A 21,942-nucleotide genomic window follows, 5' to 3' on the forward strand; every position below is an offset into this window, starting at 1 on the left:
TGTTAAATATTATATACTGGAGTTGTTTGTACACTTGATAGCATTGACAGCAGTTTCCTCAATATTTTATAATAAACCACTCATTATTGAATTATTATAATTATGCCTTGATACAAGGATTCAGCCAGCGATAGCTAGTGATGGTGAAATATGCCCGTTAGTAGCATACATGTACTACGCCAGTGTGCCCTCTAAGCAATTTGACATACCACTGATACACACAATTTCTAGTGACGCACCAAAATGTGGTGTTCCCCTCTCTTGCTATGTGGCAACTCGCTTGAAATGCCAATTTTTATCATATTGACCCACAACAACAAAATGTGGCTAAAATTAGAGGGCACACCATACTGCAGGTGCGTTTTAATAATACTGTAAAAATCAAACACCAAAATATGTATAGCCTCAGCTTTCACCTAGAAGTGAGTTTCAATGTGGATTTGGGCAAAGATGTTTCTGACTTCAAATTTGCATGACACTTCAGATTATATTGAAGTCAGGTACTTAATAATACTAACAGTTCACCTTATAGATGTAGAATTGGTGGAGTGAGGTCAATTACATACAGCCTCCAATTCACATAATCATAGTATATTGTGTAACCAAGGTAATACTATTTGACTTAGTAAATCCTCAATATTGTGTTCTCTGTCGGGGGGGGGGGGGGGGGGGGGGGGGGAGTTTCTAGACGATATATAACCTATGAAGAAAGAACAATAACATTGAGTGTCATGCACAGTACTTTGAACAATAGTTCATTGTCAGTTTTGACCGTATTTCGGTAAATGTTCCTTTCTCTTAGCAGGACACTTTGAACAATGGTCCATTGTCAGTTTTGACCGTATTTCGGTATATCTTCCTTTCTCTTAGCAGGACACTTTGAAGTGTTACTTTTTTTACCGTTTTCGGTAAATGTTCCTTTCTCTAAGCAGGACACTTTGAACAATGGTTCATCGTTACTTTTGACCATTTTTGGTGAATTGTTAGTCTCGATCACTTTTGGTAACTCTTCATTTCTCTACATATACTGAACTGATGACACTTTGAATGAAAGTTTATAGTTTCCATGGCAATAACAGGCCACTGTTCATTTCCCTACAAGTAGGATACATTGAAAGATAGTACATTGTTAGATTTATATGTATTCTTTCAGTATTCAGTCCTCTACAAGCAGGACACTTTGAATGAAAGTTCGTCGTTAGTTTCAACGGCATTAGGTGGGGGTTTGACAACAGTATCCTGGATCTCACACAACTGATACTGTCCATCGGCTACAGCCACAGGATGACCATTTGCGATAATCGGCGACTTGATAATATCTCCATTTTGAATCTTTTCTGTATTTTGTGAGTTCACTTTATTTTCCAATACTGTATTATTATTTGCACTGTAGCTGTCACTCTTGTTTCTCTCATTGTTACTGGGTGACGTCACATTTCTAGCCTGGCCAATCAGATTTGCTTTATTGTTTGGGCACTGCTCTATGTTTCCATTCTGGTGTAAGGAACTCTCTGATTGGCTACTACTCAAGGTTGCACTAGTTGGGGCTTTCTGGACGTGATTCATGTCAGAGCTATACAGTTTATTGAGACTATCAACATCGACGCTGACAACCTTCCGTCTGTCTTTCCCTTTACCCGTTTTCCGACCTTCCCGCATCTTCACATTGGAACTCTCACTTTTGCTGTTTTTGTCGTCAGGGAGAGACATCCTTCCTGTCAGTAGTTTGTAAGGGGTGCTCCTCCTCTTGTTTTTCTTTTCAACTTTGACCTCCAAAGTCTCATTTGGTGGTCTGCTATTACAACTACTACTACTACTACCACTACTACCCTCAGAAGATGTTTCTGATAACAAGGGCAATGCTGTAGAACATTGAGGTGGGATGGTCTGATCCTGCCCGCCATCAGACCCATCGTCGCACTGTGTGCTCACTGATTCATAGCCATCCCGTCGTACCCTGATAGGCTGTGTAATTTTGGGCACATTGACAACTAACTGTTCTTGTTGTTTTTGTGCCTGTGCAACTCTTCTTTTCAAGTCCTCACTACTGTATTCTTTCGTGGCCTGTGCAGCAGTGCTTTTGCTGCCTTTGCCTTTGGACTTGAGGTGTTCATTTTGTGCTACAGTCACAGGATGGCACTTTGGTTCATTTGTTTCCATTTTGGCAATTCCAGTTTGAACAGAACTTTTTGTGCCCCGACTTGAATTCGGCACATACATGGCCACTAGTTTCTTCTTCATTCCATTCAGTCCAGCACTCAATGCGAGAGTTGTGGGGCGTTTGATGCGCGAGGCATTCTGTCCATCCAGGTTTGACGAAAGAGGATCAGACCCACTTCCATACGACGATTCCAGTTCACTTAAACTCTGAGCAGTGGAGGAGCTCTCTTCATACTCTCTAACACTCAATGGGTTAACAACCTGGCCCTCTATACTGAGTCCACTTTGTAAAAGAGGGGGAGGTCTTCCTTCCATTGAATTATGTCTTCTCTGAGCTACTAACTGTTCTCGGTGTCGATTTGTGTCTGTCTTAAAGTTTCCTCTGGACGTACTGCTACTGGTGCGTGCTCTTGCTTGGTTGACTGTCAGCTGGCCCCATCCAGGAACACTTGAATGCCTGTGAAAAGTATTCTGTTGTTTAGGCCTTACGCTCATATTAGCATTGGACAAATTATCAGTCATTTGGTCTCTTGCTAAACTTGGCCTCATTTCTGATAAGACCAAAGGCCTACTCGGTGATGTAGAGGGCTCACTTTGCACAGAGTATTCCAACGATGATCCGTATCCCTGACTAAATTTCAAGTCGGTGGTAGCACCTTGCATGTCTTCATCCGAGTGGTGAAGATTCTTGGGATCCACCGTCTGACTACAGCTGAATTCACCCAAATTGATATCAGAAGTAGCCGAAAGACTTGTACTGATCGTATCCGGTGACAGATGGTGGCTATGACGATCAAATCCAAGGCTGCTGAGAACACCGCGATCTGTTGCCGAACTGGTTGAAATGGAATGTTCCCTTGTCACAACCCTGTGTTGAGGTACTTGTACATGTTCAATATTGGCATTGCGATCTAACATTGTTTCCTGTTCTTGGGCAGAAGGTGCATTTTGAAGATCCAGTGTGTGACCACGCCCACCAATATGCTGCACGCCAGTGAAGTTACTATTGTGATCAATTACATCTGTTGTCGTTGTTCTGTCATCCGCGTTACCGGCCATACCACCATGATCGTTTTGCAAATTAACATTCCTATCAGTGATGGTTTGGGTTGTTCCTGTCCCTGCAGATGACGTTGGATTGACTGTCGGGCTAACAATCTTGTTCTTGTCCCATAAAGTCATTAATTCTAACATACGTTCTTCAGCACATAAGGCAGTCAGTCGGGCCTCGGCATCCTGGTCCCAGCAATCCTCCATAGTTTCCTTCAATGACCGTACAGCCTACAGACAAGGACAAATCAATCAATCAATCAATGTATTGAATTAATTTGTTTGTTTCAGAAGTTATATCTATAAATATATATATGTATATGTATATATACATATATGTGTATATGTATATGTATATGTATATGTATATGTATATGTATATGTATATGTATGTGTAATGTGCATGTATATATAAGTATAATATATATGTATATGTATACTGTTTTATCCCTGTGTATGATGGAAGAGGGGAACACACAGAAATCGATACCATTCTTAGAGTAATAATACTGACTGGCGCAACACACTGCAACCTTTACATAGTAACAGGACTCCACACTACCAAATTACATTAAAGGGGCACAAGCTGAGTTTATGTTTTTAAGATGTAATTTTTTCTGCAAATTAAAAGGTACTCACAGTATTCTACTGACTAATGTATACTTAACCATCACTTGGAAGTAACTGAACTCAAACCTAGTATTAGGATACAACTTATACATGATCCAATTACGTAATTTATTATACATATCAAAAAATATACAGAAACTCCCTAGTATGCAATCAACAGTTCTAACTACACCAGAACACAAATTGTAATGTTATAGAAGGCATACATCGACGTTACATTATACGAGAATATTTTCATGCATTTTTTTTTTAAATTTTCACTTGTAGTAAAAAGCTTATTAACTCAGCTTGTGCCACTTTAATGAATTTTTCTACTTTTTTAGAATATAGTCTGAAATGTTTCATTTATTGTTCTACTTCTGTATTCTTTAGTTGTATGTATTTCGTTTGTCTTTTGGGGTTCCAGTCAGTGAACAGTCATGGGTTGGACGTAAGATGGATTAATATAAACGGAAGAGTACTTACATGATGGTTGGTTTTCCATGAATCAGGAAATCTCGGTCTCTTCTTATCTCTGGAAACTAACACCTGCATGTCTTCAAAACTAGGATGACTCCCTATCTGGGCTTGGAATGGCAGTTCATACTCGCCTACAGTTTCACCTGCAATGAAATAAAATATTCAATAATCCAATCCTATAGTGTAATACTTTCAAGCAATTGTGCATATTCATATATTCTGGTATCACATTTGGATGGCTGCTGACTATCACTTAACAATGAATTAGAAGCAAGTTTCACCTAATGTTTCTCAGCAACTGTGCATTATGTACGTTATGTAAAAATCGTGAAATGACTCCTGAACCCAAAGGTTATGAAAATGTCGATATTTCTACTTCATTAAACTTACCTGGGAAGAGGTCGAAACACCTGGTAGCGATTTCCCACAGAACCAACCCCATAGCGTACACATCTACTTGTTTTAAGGCCACTTCACAATCTCTCAGATTGACAGCACCATCAAGGACTTCTGGTGACATGTATCTCAATGTCCCAACCTGTCAACAATAATAGTTTTTATCAGTTTGTGTATCAACAATGCAATTTTCTGGTTAAGGTTGCGTATATCTAAATGCTTAGAATGCCATGTCAGTTGCACACCCAGAGAGAGTATCATAAATAACGAGAGTTATTACTTTATTAATTCATGAACTGACTACCTTAGAAAGGCTACACACTAATCACATAATCAAAGCAATATAAAACATTGATAGCAATGCTAGATCATGACAAACAAGAGAAATGCTTTACTTGACTGTTAGCAGTTGTAGCAAGTATAACGATAACATTAATCAGACTGACTTACAAACTGACCAGCAAACTGGTATGACCAGGTCTTGGACGATGTACTATACACTAACTCTAAACATTCCCTGTACAGCTGGGACTGAGTGAGGGTGCCACAAGTCACACAAGACCACTCATTTACCTTGCAATTACTGACTTTTAACTATACTGAGATCACAACTGGTAATTACCCATTAGGTTCAGTATGGTGTGATGATGTAAATATATTGAAATTACGACTGGTAAATCACCCATTAGGTTCAGAATGGTGTGATAAAGCTTACTAACATCAAGATTGGTCATCACCCATAAGGTTCAGAATGGTCTGGTGAGAAAATTTTCACCAAAAAACATCATGTATGGTGGTGAATACTTGCATAGTGGAGATCACCGATAAGGTTCACAATCATGTGATACGAAATAATTACTCCACAACCAATATCGTTATGGTTGACATCACTAAATATACTTGCATACCAGGGATCACCCATAAGGTTCAAACTAGAGTGTTGTACAATACTTACATCACTAATGGAGGCTGTATCTTCTTCCCCAGCCCTTACAAGTCTGGATCCAGACACTTTCATCGTAAAACCGAAGTCTGCGATAACACATGTACCATCCAATTTGACTAGGATATTTCGACTATTAAAATCTCTGTGAGCTAATGCTGGTTTTCTTTTCCCTGAAACGAGAGGTCAAGGGTCAAAGTGGAACATTTATCTACATTACGTTTAGTTTTTGTTCAAAATTAAAATTTTGTTCCAAAAATAAATGTGAAACTTTTTTACCTGTAAATTTTCAACTGCATATTTCTGTAGGCTTGTCAAGAGCTTGATCAATTATTACTCTTATTTTTTATTTTTTGTGAACTAAAAAATGTTTCTTCAAAATTCAGACATTATATTACGTTTTGAAAAGTATCATCTCATTTTCATCTTTTCTGTACCTATTATTACAGATTTTTCATTGAATTATCAAAATTTGAAAAGCTACCATAAACAACAAGTTATGACAGGCAAGCAGAAGTTTAACTAATCGTTAAGGCAATCTTCAGAAATAACACCTAATAGGAAAATTGTACCTTGTGAATTCACTATGTTCAATAAAAATTGGATGTTAAACAAGATGAAATGTGTTGGTTTCACTCACTTTCACTTTATCAATATGAAGCTGACATCAATCACAACAAAAGCGACAAGCAGGCCATGGGAAACTTCGATTTAATGTATTGTCGACTGTCTCTATTGTTATGGTAATTGTATAACAACACAAACAGTTGACAATACGTGTAACGAAAGTTCCCTATCAAGGCCCAAACATCACTTCTGCCTAAGTTCAGATTGCTATCAACTCCATATTGATGAAGTGAAAGTGAACGAAACCAATGCATTTTTACTTTGTTTATACCTAAAAAAAATTTATTAAACCATAGTGAATTCACAATGTCTACTTTTTCTTTTAATAATTTACCATTTTTATTGATATCTGAATGAAGGAAGCCTAAACCACTGGCCATGGTCTGGCCAAGAACACACATAGACATCCAATCAAAAGTGTTGTTACGCAAGTAGTTTTGCAAAGAGCCATGTTGCATGTAATGCACAACCAACAAGTATTCCCGCAGGCCATCCACTGTAATCCGTTCTTCTGCTCCGATCATATGCAACACGTTGTCATGATCCATGTATGGAAGTGAATATATCTCTTTTTCGTTCAGATAATAAGGTTTGAAGGGGCCCTGAAATACTTTGACGGCCACCGTCCTGTCATTCAATGACCCTTTCCAAACGTTCCCAAATCGTCCCTGACCAATCACATTACTGATCTTCAAATTATCCATATCTAGGGTTGACGGTGGAGGAGGGGCTTCGACCCCTCTCATGTGTGACATGTTGGCTTTCCGAGAACCGAGCCATAACCGATAGACGAGATAGCTGATGACTGTTACTATGGCAACAGAACAGACTGATGCGAGAGCAATTATGATGGTTTCTTCTCTGTAGTTAAAAGTCTTGTCAATGATATAATCTAGAAAGATAAAAATAATATGCACTGAGTAAATATCACATCTCATATCGTTTGCCATCATTCCCTTTACATACAGTGTACATAAAATATTCACTAGCTACTGTTTTTATTACAAATCATCATTGTCAGAAAAACAACTATTCTAAAATTATCGATGACTATTCTGAAGCACAGTGGAAAGAAGTTGTTCTTATGTATAGTTAGTCCTACATCCCTGTCTGTATGTTTCTCCTTCCCTGATGTTCACCCCATCCATTGCTACCAATCCCCCCCTCTCCCCCCCTCTCTCTCTCTCTCTCTCTCTCTCTCTCTCTCTCTCTCTCTCTCTCTTTCTCTCTCTCTCTCTCTCTCTCTCTCTCTCTCTCTCTCTCTCTCTCTCTCTCTCTCTCTCTCTCTCTCTCTCTCCTTCTCCCTCGCTCCCTCCCTCTCTTCCTTCCCTCCTTCCCTCCTCCCCTCTCTCTTTCCCTGTCTGCCCTGTCCCTCTACCTTTAATCATGTCAAATACTGCCCTCTAACCTGATCAGTACAGATAGCCATTCCTGTTCTCATCACTGAAAACACTAAACTATAAATTCAAGACATTCTTTTCATCCTACAATTCAACACAATCCATAATTTACACCAATCTTATTACTCGGTAACATTATACTTCAATTCCTAAAAACTGCGGAGATTCCAAGAAATCCTTCGCTTGCCGCAAGACAAATCAGATCATGTTTTTTTTAGTGTCCTGTAAAGTGCCTTTGAACATTCTGAGTAATGGATTCAGGCGCTATATAAATTGTTTGATTGATTGATTGATTGATTGATGTTTTTTCCCTTCAAAAACGTTGCTGAATTATTCAATGACATCGCTGGCAATTTATACAGAACAGAAGAAATTATCTTTTTCATTATCGTTTTCTAATGAAAAGTATGCATTCACAAGAAAATATGTCTACTGGACGTTGCAATATTAAAATATTCAAAATATTTAAAATGGCAATTAAAATATTATTTGAATAAAGTTTTGTGGCACTTTTAATGATTACTGACATAAGCCAATGAAAGAAAGGTATTCAATCACATGATTAACCTGTGGCCAATCAAATGTCCCCTTGAAGAAATACACTATTCTATATGAAAGGATGAAACCACAGGACAATCCATTGACCAATCAAATCCATGCTTACATACCTTGAGTTGGAGGTGCTGACCTAGATGGAATAATTGGCGGTACATAGACATCAGATATGTTCATGTTGCATAGATCACCATGACAACAGCAAAACTTGACTGTTCTGTTCGAGACCATTGACGGTTCATTTTTGGTCAAGCACTCAGCATTAGCACAATATTCTTCTTCCCCACCTGCATGTGGCCAACACCCTGGAATATAAAACAACAAATTACTGACAGATTAGTAATTTATTTTGACTGAACATCATAAGGCTGTATATAATCCAATATTATTCCCCTATATTTTCTTTGTTCAGCTATGGAAAAATATGAGTGAGTTAAGGGGCCCATGTCACTATGTGTCGCTAGACGAGTACATGTAGTGACAACCCTTAGGTCACGAGTATTTTCTGGCAGAAGAAGAAGAAAAATATTGGAGAATAACATAATTATACCAGCACCAGTTATATAAACAAGCGACCTATCGGTCAGAATAGTTCCGCTGGTTTTTTTTTAATTTTTAATTTTGGTAACATGTAGAAGTGGTTCAGTTGTTCAGCTCTTCACCTTGCAGTTTTGTTTTAGCGATGTAATAAAGTGGTTAGTGGTTTCATATGATGCCTCACTATATAATAAACTGGAGTATATATTCCATATTATTTGTTGAATCTTGCATCATATCACAGTCTGTGGTTCATACATGTACATACCAACATCACATGGTTTATATTATGGGATGGAAATCAGTCATTCTACATAGACACATTGGTATCAAAAACGAAAAAAAAAAATTTAATTCGATATTTTAAAGTGGCCATATGGATGAGAATTTTGTATTTATTTTGTATTTTTATTTGATAAAACAGCTTCACTATGTTTTTCTACTTGAAAAAATAATGCAAAAGAACATATACCAAGTCCATGTTCATAACTCAATACATTGCAAAAAGATGCAAAAAGTGTAAAAAGTTTGTTATTGTACAACAATAACACACATTTTACACATTGTTTAATGTTTGGCCGTTTATTGAGATATGAACATGGATTTGGTATATGTTATTTCACATTATTTTTTCAAGTAGAAAAACATAGTGAAGCTGTATTATCAAATAAAAATCCAAAATAAATACCAAATTCTCATCCATATGGCCACTTTAACATCTTTGCCACTTATTGGTAAGACTGTTCAAATACAACAACTAAGCTAGAATATACCATTTTTCATCAAACCATCTCAAAAATATCATTTTTCTGATCTAGTCCCCCTAGCTAAATGTGAAAAACCTTGTATAGATACCACTATAATTATGAATAGCCTATGTCTACAGCTTTAGTATTACTACAATATCATGGTACATTTGACTGAAAAATGGAATGTCTCCTCTACAGACACGATATACTCTGAATATGTAATGCAATTCTAGACTCCATTGGATGCCGGATGATCAACCTGGCAAGCGTTCTCTTCACATCCTTTAATCAGCTATGATAGCTTAAAAAATAGATGAAAAATTTGGAACAGTTTGAGCACCACTTGAAGTCTGTACAAGACTTTCCCAAATCTCAGATATATTTTACTTTAATTTGTGATAAGTCTGTTTTCCCTCCTAATGAATGAGTCTGTATTCCTCGATATACTTTGGTTCAAATTAGCAAGGTCACCTTTTAGTTTTAGTCATGCAAATAGAAACCTGCAGTAGCTTATGAGTAATATCATTGTCCAACAAAGAACATTACAATTTCATACAAAAATGACACTTAAACAACTTGCGGAATATGATAAATCAAAAAATAAATTCAGACCCGAAAGCCATCAAAATTGACAGAATTAATATATTCAAACACCATCATAGGTGAAAAGTGGACATATGGAATTCTGTACAAAATATTACTTTAATGGAACGAGTCGATTATATTTTCACAGCGTAAACATACGGTCAGTTCTTTACTTGTGTGAAATTAATGTAATCATGCTACATGCAATACAACCTTCAGATTACCAGCGTGTACAGCTCTGTATGTCAGTAGGCTTCACACAAAATAACAAAAGTTATAACTCAGAAATCAGTCAAACACACTTTAACCAATTACAGCAAACTTACATTATTCTAAAACTCTTTCTACACTCTTGTTTTACTGCAGTGTGTCAACCTCAACAAAATTACCCCCTCCCTTTTTTTGAAAATACAGATGTTAAAAAACTAAGAGCATGCCAATATAAGATGGGGAAATAGAACAACTCATCGATGTACACCATTCGCAGTTTGCAAAATAGTCGCTTTCATTCTTTTCTTTTTTGTTTTAATTTCCACAGACGTCATATTATCAACAGCACAAAGAAATAAGACTTACCGACGTACCATTCTCAGATTGCAAAAGAGCTGCCTTTCAGTCTATTGTCAAAGACACAGATGTAAAAAAAAACAACCAGGATGCAGACATAAGACCAGAATGACTGATTGACGTACCACACTCTCAGTCTACCAACCAGACTAGATCTGTACTGTATGAATTCATCGACACAATTTAGCTAGTAGAAGTCCAAATGTACAATACAACTGCTGCACTCCTGCAGCACAACTGAGCTCCTCCAATAACAGTCACCAGAAACTAGCGCATTATCACGGTTTCTATTTTTGGTGACAATGCCAGACAAGGTCACTGTGTTACAATTAATCCTCATGAATATTACACAGGATATGTACGGGTAGTGAGATATGACAAAGGGCGATAAGATCAGTCACACAAACACTATGACTCGTTTATTTTTATTTTTTGCCCACCTTTGTTGTTGTTGATATCTATATTGATTTTATTCATTCAGTTACCGCTGAATAGAACTGCTATAAATTATACATGTATTCACTTCTCCACCAACAGCTACCAGACATGTGTACAATCAAGACGCCACACAATCTACCTTTTGGCTTTTTTGAATACTACGACATCTATTACTTACTGAACAGTTGGTATCATATGCCTCAAGCACACACTAATGCTCCTCTTTCAACCCCTGCAAACAGGTCTCTGATGCAGTTTATGGAATGATTTTTAACACCTGTTCATTCTACATCATTCTGACATAAAGAGTTGTCATGGAAACGGGAATCTCTACACCAAGGATTACACAACTCAGGCTTTGATATTCTACTATACCTGTTTGATAGCTATTACTGAAATTGTTTCTCAACACCCATCCTCCAATAAAGACATTTTTGTCACTGATTCTTATCTTATAATCTTCAGATCTGTTCATTTATGTCATTCTAACTTAGAGTTGCCATGGAAACAGGAACCTCTACACCTACAGTAACACACTTTTATATATTACTCTGTCTGTCTGTCTGCTTACTATTAACGTTTCTCACCCATCCATCCCTCAAATGAAACAATGACCAACATCTCTTACACTTTCTTATAATAATAATATAATAATAATTCTTAATCTCATAATTTCAACACTTGTTCATTTGGTGTTAAACAAACCTAAAGAGTTACCATGGAAACTGAAACTACTGCATGCGCAATGGTTCTGGTGTCTGTAGTATACTGCTCACTAAAATTTAATAACCTCTTCATCTTTGTCATAATTCTCAAATAAAACAAAGTAGGGAACATGAAAACTCTACTGTCACAGTGCTTTTGAGGTCTTTGTCGACAGTCTAGTGTATGTACAATGCAACACTCATTAGATGGAAAAAAAAAATAATTATGTGTTTCCCATAACATGGCCTCTGAAAATGGGGTATTTAGGTCGGGATTTCATTTTACTCTATTTTATTTTATCTTACATTTTTAATTGTTTTTATTGTTGAAAAATATTGTTTCGACCCAAAAACAATCGAAATGTCAGTCAGAATACCCTTCTGTGATAGTTTGAGACATAGAGAAAGAACACAGACAACAGACATGCATGAAGGTCAAGAAGACAACAAATTTCTTATCTTTTATTTTTTTTAAAATGTTTAGGTTCAGTGGCTTAAAGTAAGAGCAGTTAGGTTATCAGAAACACACAATTTTTTAAATTTCATTTTGCCTTATCCAAATCTGTCAGTCGCTCTGAAAGCTATTCAGATAGCTGGTCTTTTGGATGAATGGTAAAATGGAAGTTAACGAAGGTTTGATAGCAAACTCCATTCTCTGATCCTAATATTGTATTCTGTGCCAGTACAAAGTTGGAGAATACTTATATCAGACACCGTAGACATCACTTTGTGTTTCAACTCTGTCGGAATCTTGACATTTCTTTTTTCTGACATTTTTAGGCTGCAACAATGATTTCACATGATCTGAACTTCAGTTATTTGGAGTTAGGATAACCGATACACCACTGTATTATGAAGAAGGGAGTTTAACCCCTTCAATACTGAAAACATTCCCGCCAAAATTGTTCAGACAAAATTCTTGTTTTATGTAAGTTTTTGGCATATATCAACTTCATTTTAGACTGGAATTAAAGAAATGTTACTTCCTAATAAAGTAATATTATTGTAATTATGAAAATATTCATATAAATTGGATCCCCATATTATTTAAAACTCGTCTCTAGTCATGAAAGGGTTAAGTGAAGTATCAGCTATGGTTACGATTGGAAATATTTGACTTTGAACTATAAACCTTTAATTCATATTTTTTTTCCATAAAATTCTGCCTATATTTGGTTTGCAACTAACACTAAATTTTGCAGTGTGGTTTATCAAAAATGGCCATGACTATATATTTTGCCTTTTCTTTTTCTGTATCAAAAACTGACTGTACATGCCAATTTTCAATTTTCTTTTCATATACACAAAACGACAATAATCAACATATTTTGGTGTTTTTCTTTCCTTTGTGAAGAATTTTGTGAATTTAAATCACAAAATTCTTCACAAAGGAAAGAAAAACACCAAAATATGTTGATTGTCTCAGACAGACAACCAAAATGAGTATTTTCTAAAAAAATGAACATGTTGTGACACCTTTCCTCTCTGAAGTAAACAAATATTTCATCTTTTATAGTACCTTATCTTGTTTTAATTTCAAATGATACAAAATACTTGCTATTTTTGCAGAATTCAGTATGCTAATAAAAACCAGATAATTCCAACGATAGACGCAATTTTCTACAGCTGGAATTATTATAAACATTAATCACATATAATCTATAATTCATGTTATCTGGTGTATTTTATCCTTGAAACCCATCAGTTCACACCAACACAGACAATTTTCAATCAATAGTCTTTGTCGATAATTCCACTTGATGAATACGTGTCCTTAACAATTCATTTGCATAACGATAATACCCATACTGTCTGTACCCAACATGCTAATTTGACTACACAGGTTGAATATCATGTTTATTTCTTGAAATAAATGGTCAAACAGTTGGGTTTTTTTAAAGTCTGGTGAGCAATTTAGCATGTATAGTCAAGCCATGTATGATGACAATTACACAGAATGTATTGTGTGTATGTATGAGTGAGTGTGTGTGTGTGTATGTATGTATGTATGTATGTATGTATGTATGTATGTATGTATGTATGTATGTATGTATGTATGTATGTATGTATGTATGTATGTGTGTGTGTGTGTGTGTGTGTGTGTGTGTGTGTGTGTGTGTGTATGTATGTATGTATGTATGTATGTATGTATGTATGTATGTATGTATGTATGTATGCATGCATGCATGCATGGATGGATGGATGGATGAATGGATGGATGGATAAGTTTGTCTGTATATATTCCAAATACATAGGGGAAGGGGGTTCAGAGCTATATTCACTCATTTTTCACAGTATTTTCAAAGGTACTTTTAAAACAGATGCAAACTTTCTTCATAATCCCATTCAAAAATATAATTTATGTATTCTCTTCAAAAGGTTAGCCACTGCAGTCATTCATGCAACTAATTCGTCAGCATGATTTCTGAACTATGCTTTGAAGAAGCTACCCCTCTTCTATGCTTCCACCCTAATAATAAGTTTAGAATGGTATGATCCAGTATTCAGAGGGCGACCTATGTCAATCAATGGTGCTCTCACGTTGCACAAAATACATGTAAACCTCAGCTTCATTGTGGAAACTTTGACCACCCCATGCACCAGCATGCTCTGTAAGGTTTCATGCAAAACAAACATTTTTTGTTGGTCAAAGTGATATTAGACCCGAGTATTCTTTTGAGTAACCACATCGAAAATCTTTGTGGAAAACTTGATACATTTTCGTTCCGTGTACATAAACAATCATTATATTTTTTTTGTCTTACTTTTTTGTACATATTATGGGCCGATGGCCTCAAAATGTGAAATAAACTTCAATCTTAATAATTGTAGAACACTAATTTTGGTAAACTGCTGGCAACTGCAGTATGGTGTGTGAAGTTGGCTTCCAGAGCATACTGGCATGCAAGTCATAAAAATATCTGATATATTACCTACATTTTTACTACTTGTGATGTAATTGCTTCCTGTAACTACCTATCTAACCATTTTTTTTAATTTTTTTTTTTTTTTTTTTTTTTTTTTTTTGGGGGGGGGGTTATTTTTTTATGCAGCCTGGTTGCCATGTCCGATATTTTTCTGTCTGCAACGCCATAGCTCTACCCCTACCTACTTGTACACGCAACAATAATGGTTTGATGAATTCATCACAGCTGTTTTATTTAAGTATAAAACCACTTAATCTCATTTCATGTATTTTTACTGTGAACTAATTCTTTGTAAGAATTGATAAGCAACAAGACCATAAAGTTGAAAGCACCTATAATTGCCAAGGTTTCCATTTCTGATAACAGAAATCTGCTGTTTTGCATATCTACTTCTACTGAATGGAAAAAAAAACATAAAAAAGTCTAGCTAAAAATTTGACTTCCCTTGGAATTTATAACCCTAAATATGCAAAAATGGACATAAAAGCTAAGCTTAGAAGTGAAAATTCGTCGGTATTTTCATTTTACTGACTGATAATGCTTCAAGCAAAGATGTCACGTATTCTCTATCAGCTAAACATCTCTAATCAGTTCCCTTTCAAAATTTCACTTAAACAGAACAAATCACAAGGCCAAATATTTAATTTGATCAGGTAAACAGATTACTGACAATTATACTAGCTGACTGACAGACAGACATAATTTATGCCATCAATGTCATAACATAATTTGATACGATTCATTTTAAAATTTCAACTTCATTTTGCAAAGATCGCAACAATTGCGATAACACGCATTACAGCTAAGCATTTTGTTGATAATCAATTCATCTTTAAAGTTACGACTAAAGTGAGTCAGTTCCGGTAAACACATGATGGAGATTGTTTTTCCTCTTTTCTCTATCGTATGAGTCACCCTACAAATAGAGGCCCATCAAAAGGATGTCTTAGAAGACGACACAACAGTTTCTTTACATATGGACACTTCTTGCTAGATTATCTCTAAAGATAGTTTCTCCTCAAGGCTATATGAATATTACATTTTAATAATAATATATGGGAAGGGGGCTCTTCTAGTTTGCAGGAAAAAATTGTTTGTTTTTCCAGATTTTAACAGAATTTTAACAACAATGATGTCTATGACAAAACACTATAACTACTGCAATTCTGTGCTTTTATGTTTTCAAATACACCAGCTACATGTATGTAGCACCAATGTTATTTTAGTCCAATATTTATGACCGATGTGTCCTCTAAGCTAATTTGACGTGTGATCGACACAATTTCTAGTACCAAACGAGAATGTTGTATTCTCGTATCTTGTGCTATGTAGTGACTCATACAAAATTGTAAATAATGTATGTATTTGTATCGTGTGTGTGTGTGTGTGTGTGTGTGCGATAATGAGTTTGTTGTCCCACGGTGTTATTTGTTCTTTGCTGTTTTAACTTGACAATGTTCTCTATTTGAATTATTTGTCAATACATGGATATGAATATGAATATGAATATGAAAACTGTTTGATTTATTATTTTGATCCATAGTCAAAATTGGTCTCTTTCATTACAGTGCACATGGTCAAGATATGTTAATTTTTGTGGACTATTACAATACTATACTATATCATACTAATATTGTTTTGTTCAGCCAAGGAAATACAAGTAACCTAAGGGGCCTTGTCACTGTGAGTTGATAGATGAGTAGTGACAAAGCCATTCGGTCTCTAGTATTTTCCAGCTGAATGAAGACAAATGTTGGGAAATAATATAATTATTCCTCCTCAAGCATAATTCTCTCAAATCAGTCCTGGCCAAGATTGTATGAAATTAGTACAGTAATGCAAAATATAGAAAATCTACATCAAGTACATCGTGTACTTGCCTTCAAAATTGAACAACGACGTTACATAGCAAGTGGGGGTATACAGTACATAAGACATAGAATCCTATAGAAGGGAATATTTCTGTGTGGGGTGTAATTTTTTCTGCTTACAATATTCTACTTACTGATGTATACTAAATCATCGCTTGCAATTGACTGAACTAAAACCTGGTATTAGGACATCACCCATAAACAATCTGATGACATACATATCAAATCAAAGTTCCAGACCAAAATTATGATACATAGCACGGAAGGTACGTAACCTTTACCTGATATGTCCTAACTTGGGTTGCTACCAAAATGATGGTGCAATAGTATGGAAATCTGTGTTACTTAACTTCTACCATTTGTTACCAGGGTTTACTAAAACTTACCCAAATCACCAGAGTCATTGTCACTTTTGCAAAATGACGACAAAAATAAATTGTAATGTTACTGTTCATTTTTTTTTAACTTACAGTTAGTACTTCCACTGAGAATGGCATAACAAGAAACAATTACCTGGGGGGGGGGGGGGGGGGGGGGGGGGGGGGAAACACAAAATGGCCGCCATTTAACAATGCAAACTGTGCACAGATTTATTAGTAATTACATACAATTTAACTCCTATCTTACAATTTTCATTGAACAGTTTTTTTTAAGTAAAAAACATCAACATTTACACAACATGGTGCTTTAAACTGGTAGTCAGTTCAGGGACAATGTAAATACTTCTTGAAGTATGTGGTAAGATACCGACCGATATGTGAAACCTCTACCACTCTGTTGACTTGGCTATCTGCCATTAAAAAAGTATTAGACCCTGGGAAACTCAGTAAAAGTACTTTGTTTACAAATGTTGCATAAAACATGTATCTGATTCACTGAATTGAACACTAAAGTCTTCAATATCAAACAAATCGAACACATATTACAAATCACACCTCACTTATTAAAATTGTAGTCATACAACACAGAGGGCGCTCACACGTGACCTGAGGTCATATCTAACTTCATATTCTTGCTTGGTATGTCTCAGTTTACAACATTTAAACTATCATGGTCCCAGTGTACTGCCAAAACCACAGAGGATAAACTTACACTAACTGTTCCAAAATCCAAGTGGCCTAAATTTATCTATACCTGCATTTGAAAACATGCCTATTTTTTTATCGTTTGATCAAAAATTGCATATAAGGCCAAAAAAAAAAATATGTTTGGTTCTGGTCAGCGCGCGCGTGCCCTGAATACCCCCGCGTCGATCCTTTTTTTTCCGATAATTTTTGCTTTCCCGTTCCTTATTTACAATTCCCCGTCGATCAACACTGTATGCAAGGCTAGCGGAAAAATTTAACTCGTGTGATGGCGCACTTCTATTTGGTAACGGGTACCCTTTTCTTCTAGTACTGTTGCATACCCATAACCCCCCGTACGATATGTGTACGTAATATGTACGATGAGCGTGGTTGAAGGGAATCACGGGAAATAGTGTGTTCACTGTGCTAGGTGGTAAACCGCTCACATGTTTCGAAAATGTCTGAAGTTTGAGTACGTCGTGAGCAATCGAAATGTTGATATCAATTCAGCTGACTTTCGAGGTGTTCTTAGTTCTGGTGATCGTTTCGTTCTGCCTTCTGAATACAAAGATTTTCCTGTAGCGTAAGCAGTTAGCTCTGGATGTATGCGCTGCGATGTTCGACACGTCTTTCCAGCTGCGATGAGATGGAAAGACGTGTCGAACATCGTAGCGTATACAGACTGCGTATCAGACTGATGACGGACGGTGCTCGAAAGAAAACACTGCCTCCTCTACGTCCGTTGGACAGACCTATTTCTCATTATTTAACGTTACAAGTTGCACAATGACATTATACAGTGGTTGCAAGGCAAGACTCATTATTATCTTGGATGGGATTATAACTGCAAATCACTGGGCGATAAGATAAATTTGTAAATGTGACTAGTGATGATGCCCTGATGGATGATTGATCCGCATCGTACAAAACTTGCCATACAAAAGTGCCAACTTCCAGAGTTGTAACTTGTATGACATCTTCCGAGAGCATGTAAAGTGTCAAAAATGTGTATTTACTAATTTGCAAAAAAAAAAAAAAAAATTACAAAAAAAAAAAAAACCGCGCGTCGTCGCACCACTTTAGAAAGTTTACCCTGACCAGAACCAGATTATTTTTTTTTTTTGGCCTAATAGTCTCATCTCTATCACTAGGTTATGAATTTTTTGTAAAACATTCCATGGAATATCATTTTTTAACCCAATCATTATTGGAAATTACAATCACAAACCAACAAACTCATTAGTATTCACTTGACATGTAAAAACAATCAGCCACTCACTGGCCTTAATATCTGTCATGTGACAAAACTCACATATCAAATCATGGACACACTCGATTTGCAAAATCATGATTTTGACTAAGCTGATGTCATTTTTGGAAGGCTTAATGGTGTGTGGTAACATGTAATGGTTTTTTTTTGGTGTGTGGTAACATGGACCAGGTGGAAACCAGCTTCTGGTGTTTCCTGGCTACCCTGTTCTTAAATAAATTTTACTGCTACTACTAGTACTACTTGATCATTTCTAAAGATTTTACAAAGTTTCACACATTTCTCAAAATTAAATTATTTTACAGGATCAAAATGATTGTTATGATAAAAAATCACTAGTCCGACAATTCATATTTTATTTATATCACGTTTCCAGCCACTTCCAACTTGCATGCACATGATCCCCATATTAATTACGTTGTCCACCATCTATAATTATAATCACATCACTCATGGTTCATGCATGATTACTATGATTACAAATTATGATTGTGATTTTGTGTTTTCAAATATGAAATAATGATTGTGATCAATAAATCATAGTTGAATAATAAATCATTGAATCAATAAATCATAAATCATGATTTTGCTAATCGAGTGCATCCCATGATTATGATTTCGTGACTCGAGTGCATCCCATGTTTCATTTTTCTCACCACTCACACAATGTGAAACAAAATATTCTTACCTTGTTTGACAATGATAATGCCGTCTTGGTTAGGTGATTCTTCCCATGCTGAGAAACAGAATTGATCATCTGAGGCAGCACACAGCATTACAGAGTCGTTTGCACTGATCTGACCCGACTCTTTGCTCGTCACAAAAAAATCTTCTCCCTTGGCACCATTATAGTAGGCACATGTAGTTTGCTGAGCCTCTGAATAACCTACAATATATATCAAAAGAAACATTTTGAAAACATTTGAAATTTAAAAAAAATCATAATTACAATAAATAGCATATGTCATTGTAAATATTGATTCAGATATGTAATTCACTTTTTGCATGTCATGTCTGCATGTTTACATTTAGACATTATTCCCCAATATTTTTCTTTGTTCAGCCAAGGAAAATACAAGTGACCTAAGGGGCCTTTGCCTAGCGATGACTAGTGACAACCCCTTAGGTCACGAGTATTTTCCGGCTGAATGAAGAAGAATATTGGAGAGTAGCATAATTATACTAGCACCAGTAATAACAAAGAAAAATCTGGGAAAGTAATGGCAATTTTGAACATTTTGACTCATATTTCGAACACAGCAAAACCAGTGATGTAGACACGCGTTGTTGTGACATAGATGCACATTGTTGTGACATAGAACGACCAGAGTATATATTCCATATTTTTTGTTCAACTTGGCTCATGCATGGTATAATGAATGGATGAAATAAATGCATTGCATATCTCCCTTGTACTTATAAGTTTTATCTAAATAAGACAAAGTGTCTGCAATATGCAAGGAATAGGCTTGATTTAAAGACTGACCCCGAAGGTCAATGTAGAGGTCAAAGTCTTATACCTGATAATATGGGGGTAGACACTTGAATCTTATAGTTTTAGAGTTCTGCAGTGAACATTTATTTTTGCTGTACATGTACAGTAATTTCAAATATGGCCACCATTGGATCAAATTTGCATATGTTGAGAATGATGCACAGGCAACATTGTGGCTTACAATTTTTTTAACGTAGAAGTTTGGCTTTGGCATTGCAATTGTAATCAGTATCTTTTGTGATGACAACAATATAAAAAAAAATTACACAATGCAACTAAAGATATATTTCACATACAACTGATCAAACCATCTATATCATCTGTCAGACTTTGATACGTGTCATTTGGTCAGTGCATAAATCAATGCACGTTCTCAGCTGATTCCAGTACTATTCCCGGGTATCTATAGCTGCCTTATTTTCCCTGCTAATTATCACTACACACATGGAATTTGTATGGGAATGTACATGTTATGTGATCCCTGTTAGACATTGATACAGGTCTTTTTTCCGGGAACCAAATGCTATAGATAGAGTCTGTAGTAAGGGGGCTTGTTAGGGTGTTTACAACACCACAGACATTGCAGACAAGACTGTATCTCATATATACTGATAATCCATTACAAAAATAAAGCCATAAAATCAATACGTTTAACTTGTAAGGACCACATTTCTGGTAAAAAATATCTCTCACTTTGCTATCCCAATACAATGTGATGAATTAAAGTTACACATTAAAACAATTTGAAACGTTCAACGTTTTATTTGCTGGTGGTCTCCATTACAATGCATGTCTTTGTTACTACTTTGAAAATTCCTAAAATACTGTGCTGAGTGAAAAGAATAACAGCATTCAAATTTCTAGCTCATTTTTATTTCTATCTATCAATCTGTCTGTCTGTGTCTGTCTGTCTGTCTGTCTGTCTGTCTGTCTGTCTGTCTGTCTGTCTATCGGTCTATCTACATTTTTGTATCTTATACTGTGCTATGTTACTTTATAATATTTCATTTTTAAAATCATTTGTATTCATTTATTTATGCATTTCTTTATAGAGATAATGTATGTTGTTGTCATGGTGATGAGTTGGTACAACCCAAGGCAACTACCTATCCATCCAATCCACCAGAACCAACCAACAAATTGTCTATCAAAATCAAGTCCCAGAATTCTTCCTTTTTGCAAATTTTTGGCCTAAATCATGTTAATTTAGGACTGGACTTTGAGAAAGGACATCCCTTTATTCAGTTAGATTAGAAATTTGGCATAAAAAGTAACCATCGCTTCCGAAAATGTCAAACATAGCAATTCAATATGTCGTCTCTCCCAAAAACATAATATATTGTTTTTCTCAGAGGCATGGTATAGAACTGGGGTTTATAACTTCTGACATACTGTCAAAATTGTAGACAAACCAGTCAACACTGTCAGCGAACTATGCACTCTAAAGGCTATAGACAATCACTTGGTTGTCTGGAAAAAGGACACATAAACTCATGACCTTACATTGACCCT

At 35.9% G+C, this 21,942-nt stretch overlaps 1 protein-coding gene across 1 annotated transcript in view; it reads right to left on the minus strand.

The window, feature by feature from the left end:
• Positions 1-709: 709 nt before the first annotated feature.
• LOC144447189 (uncharacterized) overlaps positions 710-21,942 on the minus strand; it is a 29,175-nt gene continuing 7,942 nt past the window's right edge. Inside the window, exons 2-8 of the mRNA XM_078137092.1 lie at positions 19,624-19,821; positions 8,334-8,525; positions 6,600-7,157; positions 5,651-5,811; positions 4,690-4,837; positions 4,306-4,442; positions 710-3,441 (exon numbers count right to left, since the gene is read on the minus strand). Coding sequence (XP_077993218.1) covers positions 1,165-3,441; positions 4,306-4,442; positions 4,690-4,837; positions 5,651-5,811; positions 6,600-7,157; positions 8,334-8,525; positions 19,624-19,821 — 3,671 coding nt within the window. The 3' untranslated portion in view covers positions 710-1,164. The remainder of the gene's footprint in view (positions 3,442-4,305; positions 4,443-4,689; positions 4,838-5,650; positions 5,812-6,599; positions 7,158-8,333; positions 8,526-19,623; positions 19,822-21,942) is intronic.

The sequence above is a fragment of the Glandiceps talaboti genome, chromosome 16, assembly GCF_964340395.1.
Source record: "Glandiceps talaboti chromosome 16, keGlaTala1.1, whole genome shotgun sequence".
Classification (NCBI taxonomy): Eukaryota; Metazoa; Hemichordata; class Enteropneusta; family Spengelidae; genus Glandiceps; species Glandiceps talaboti.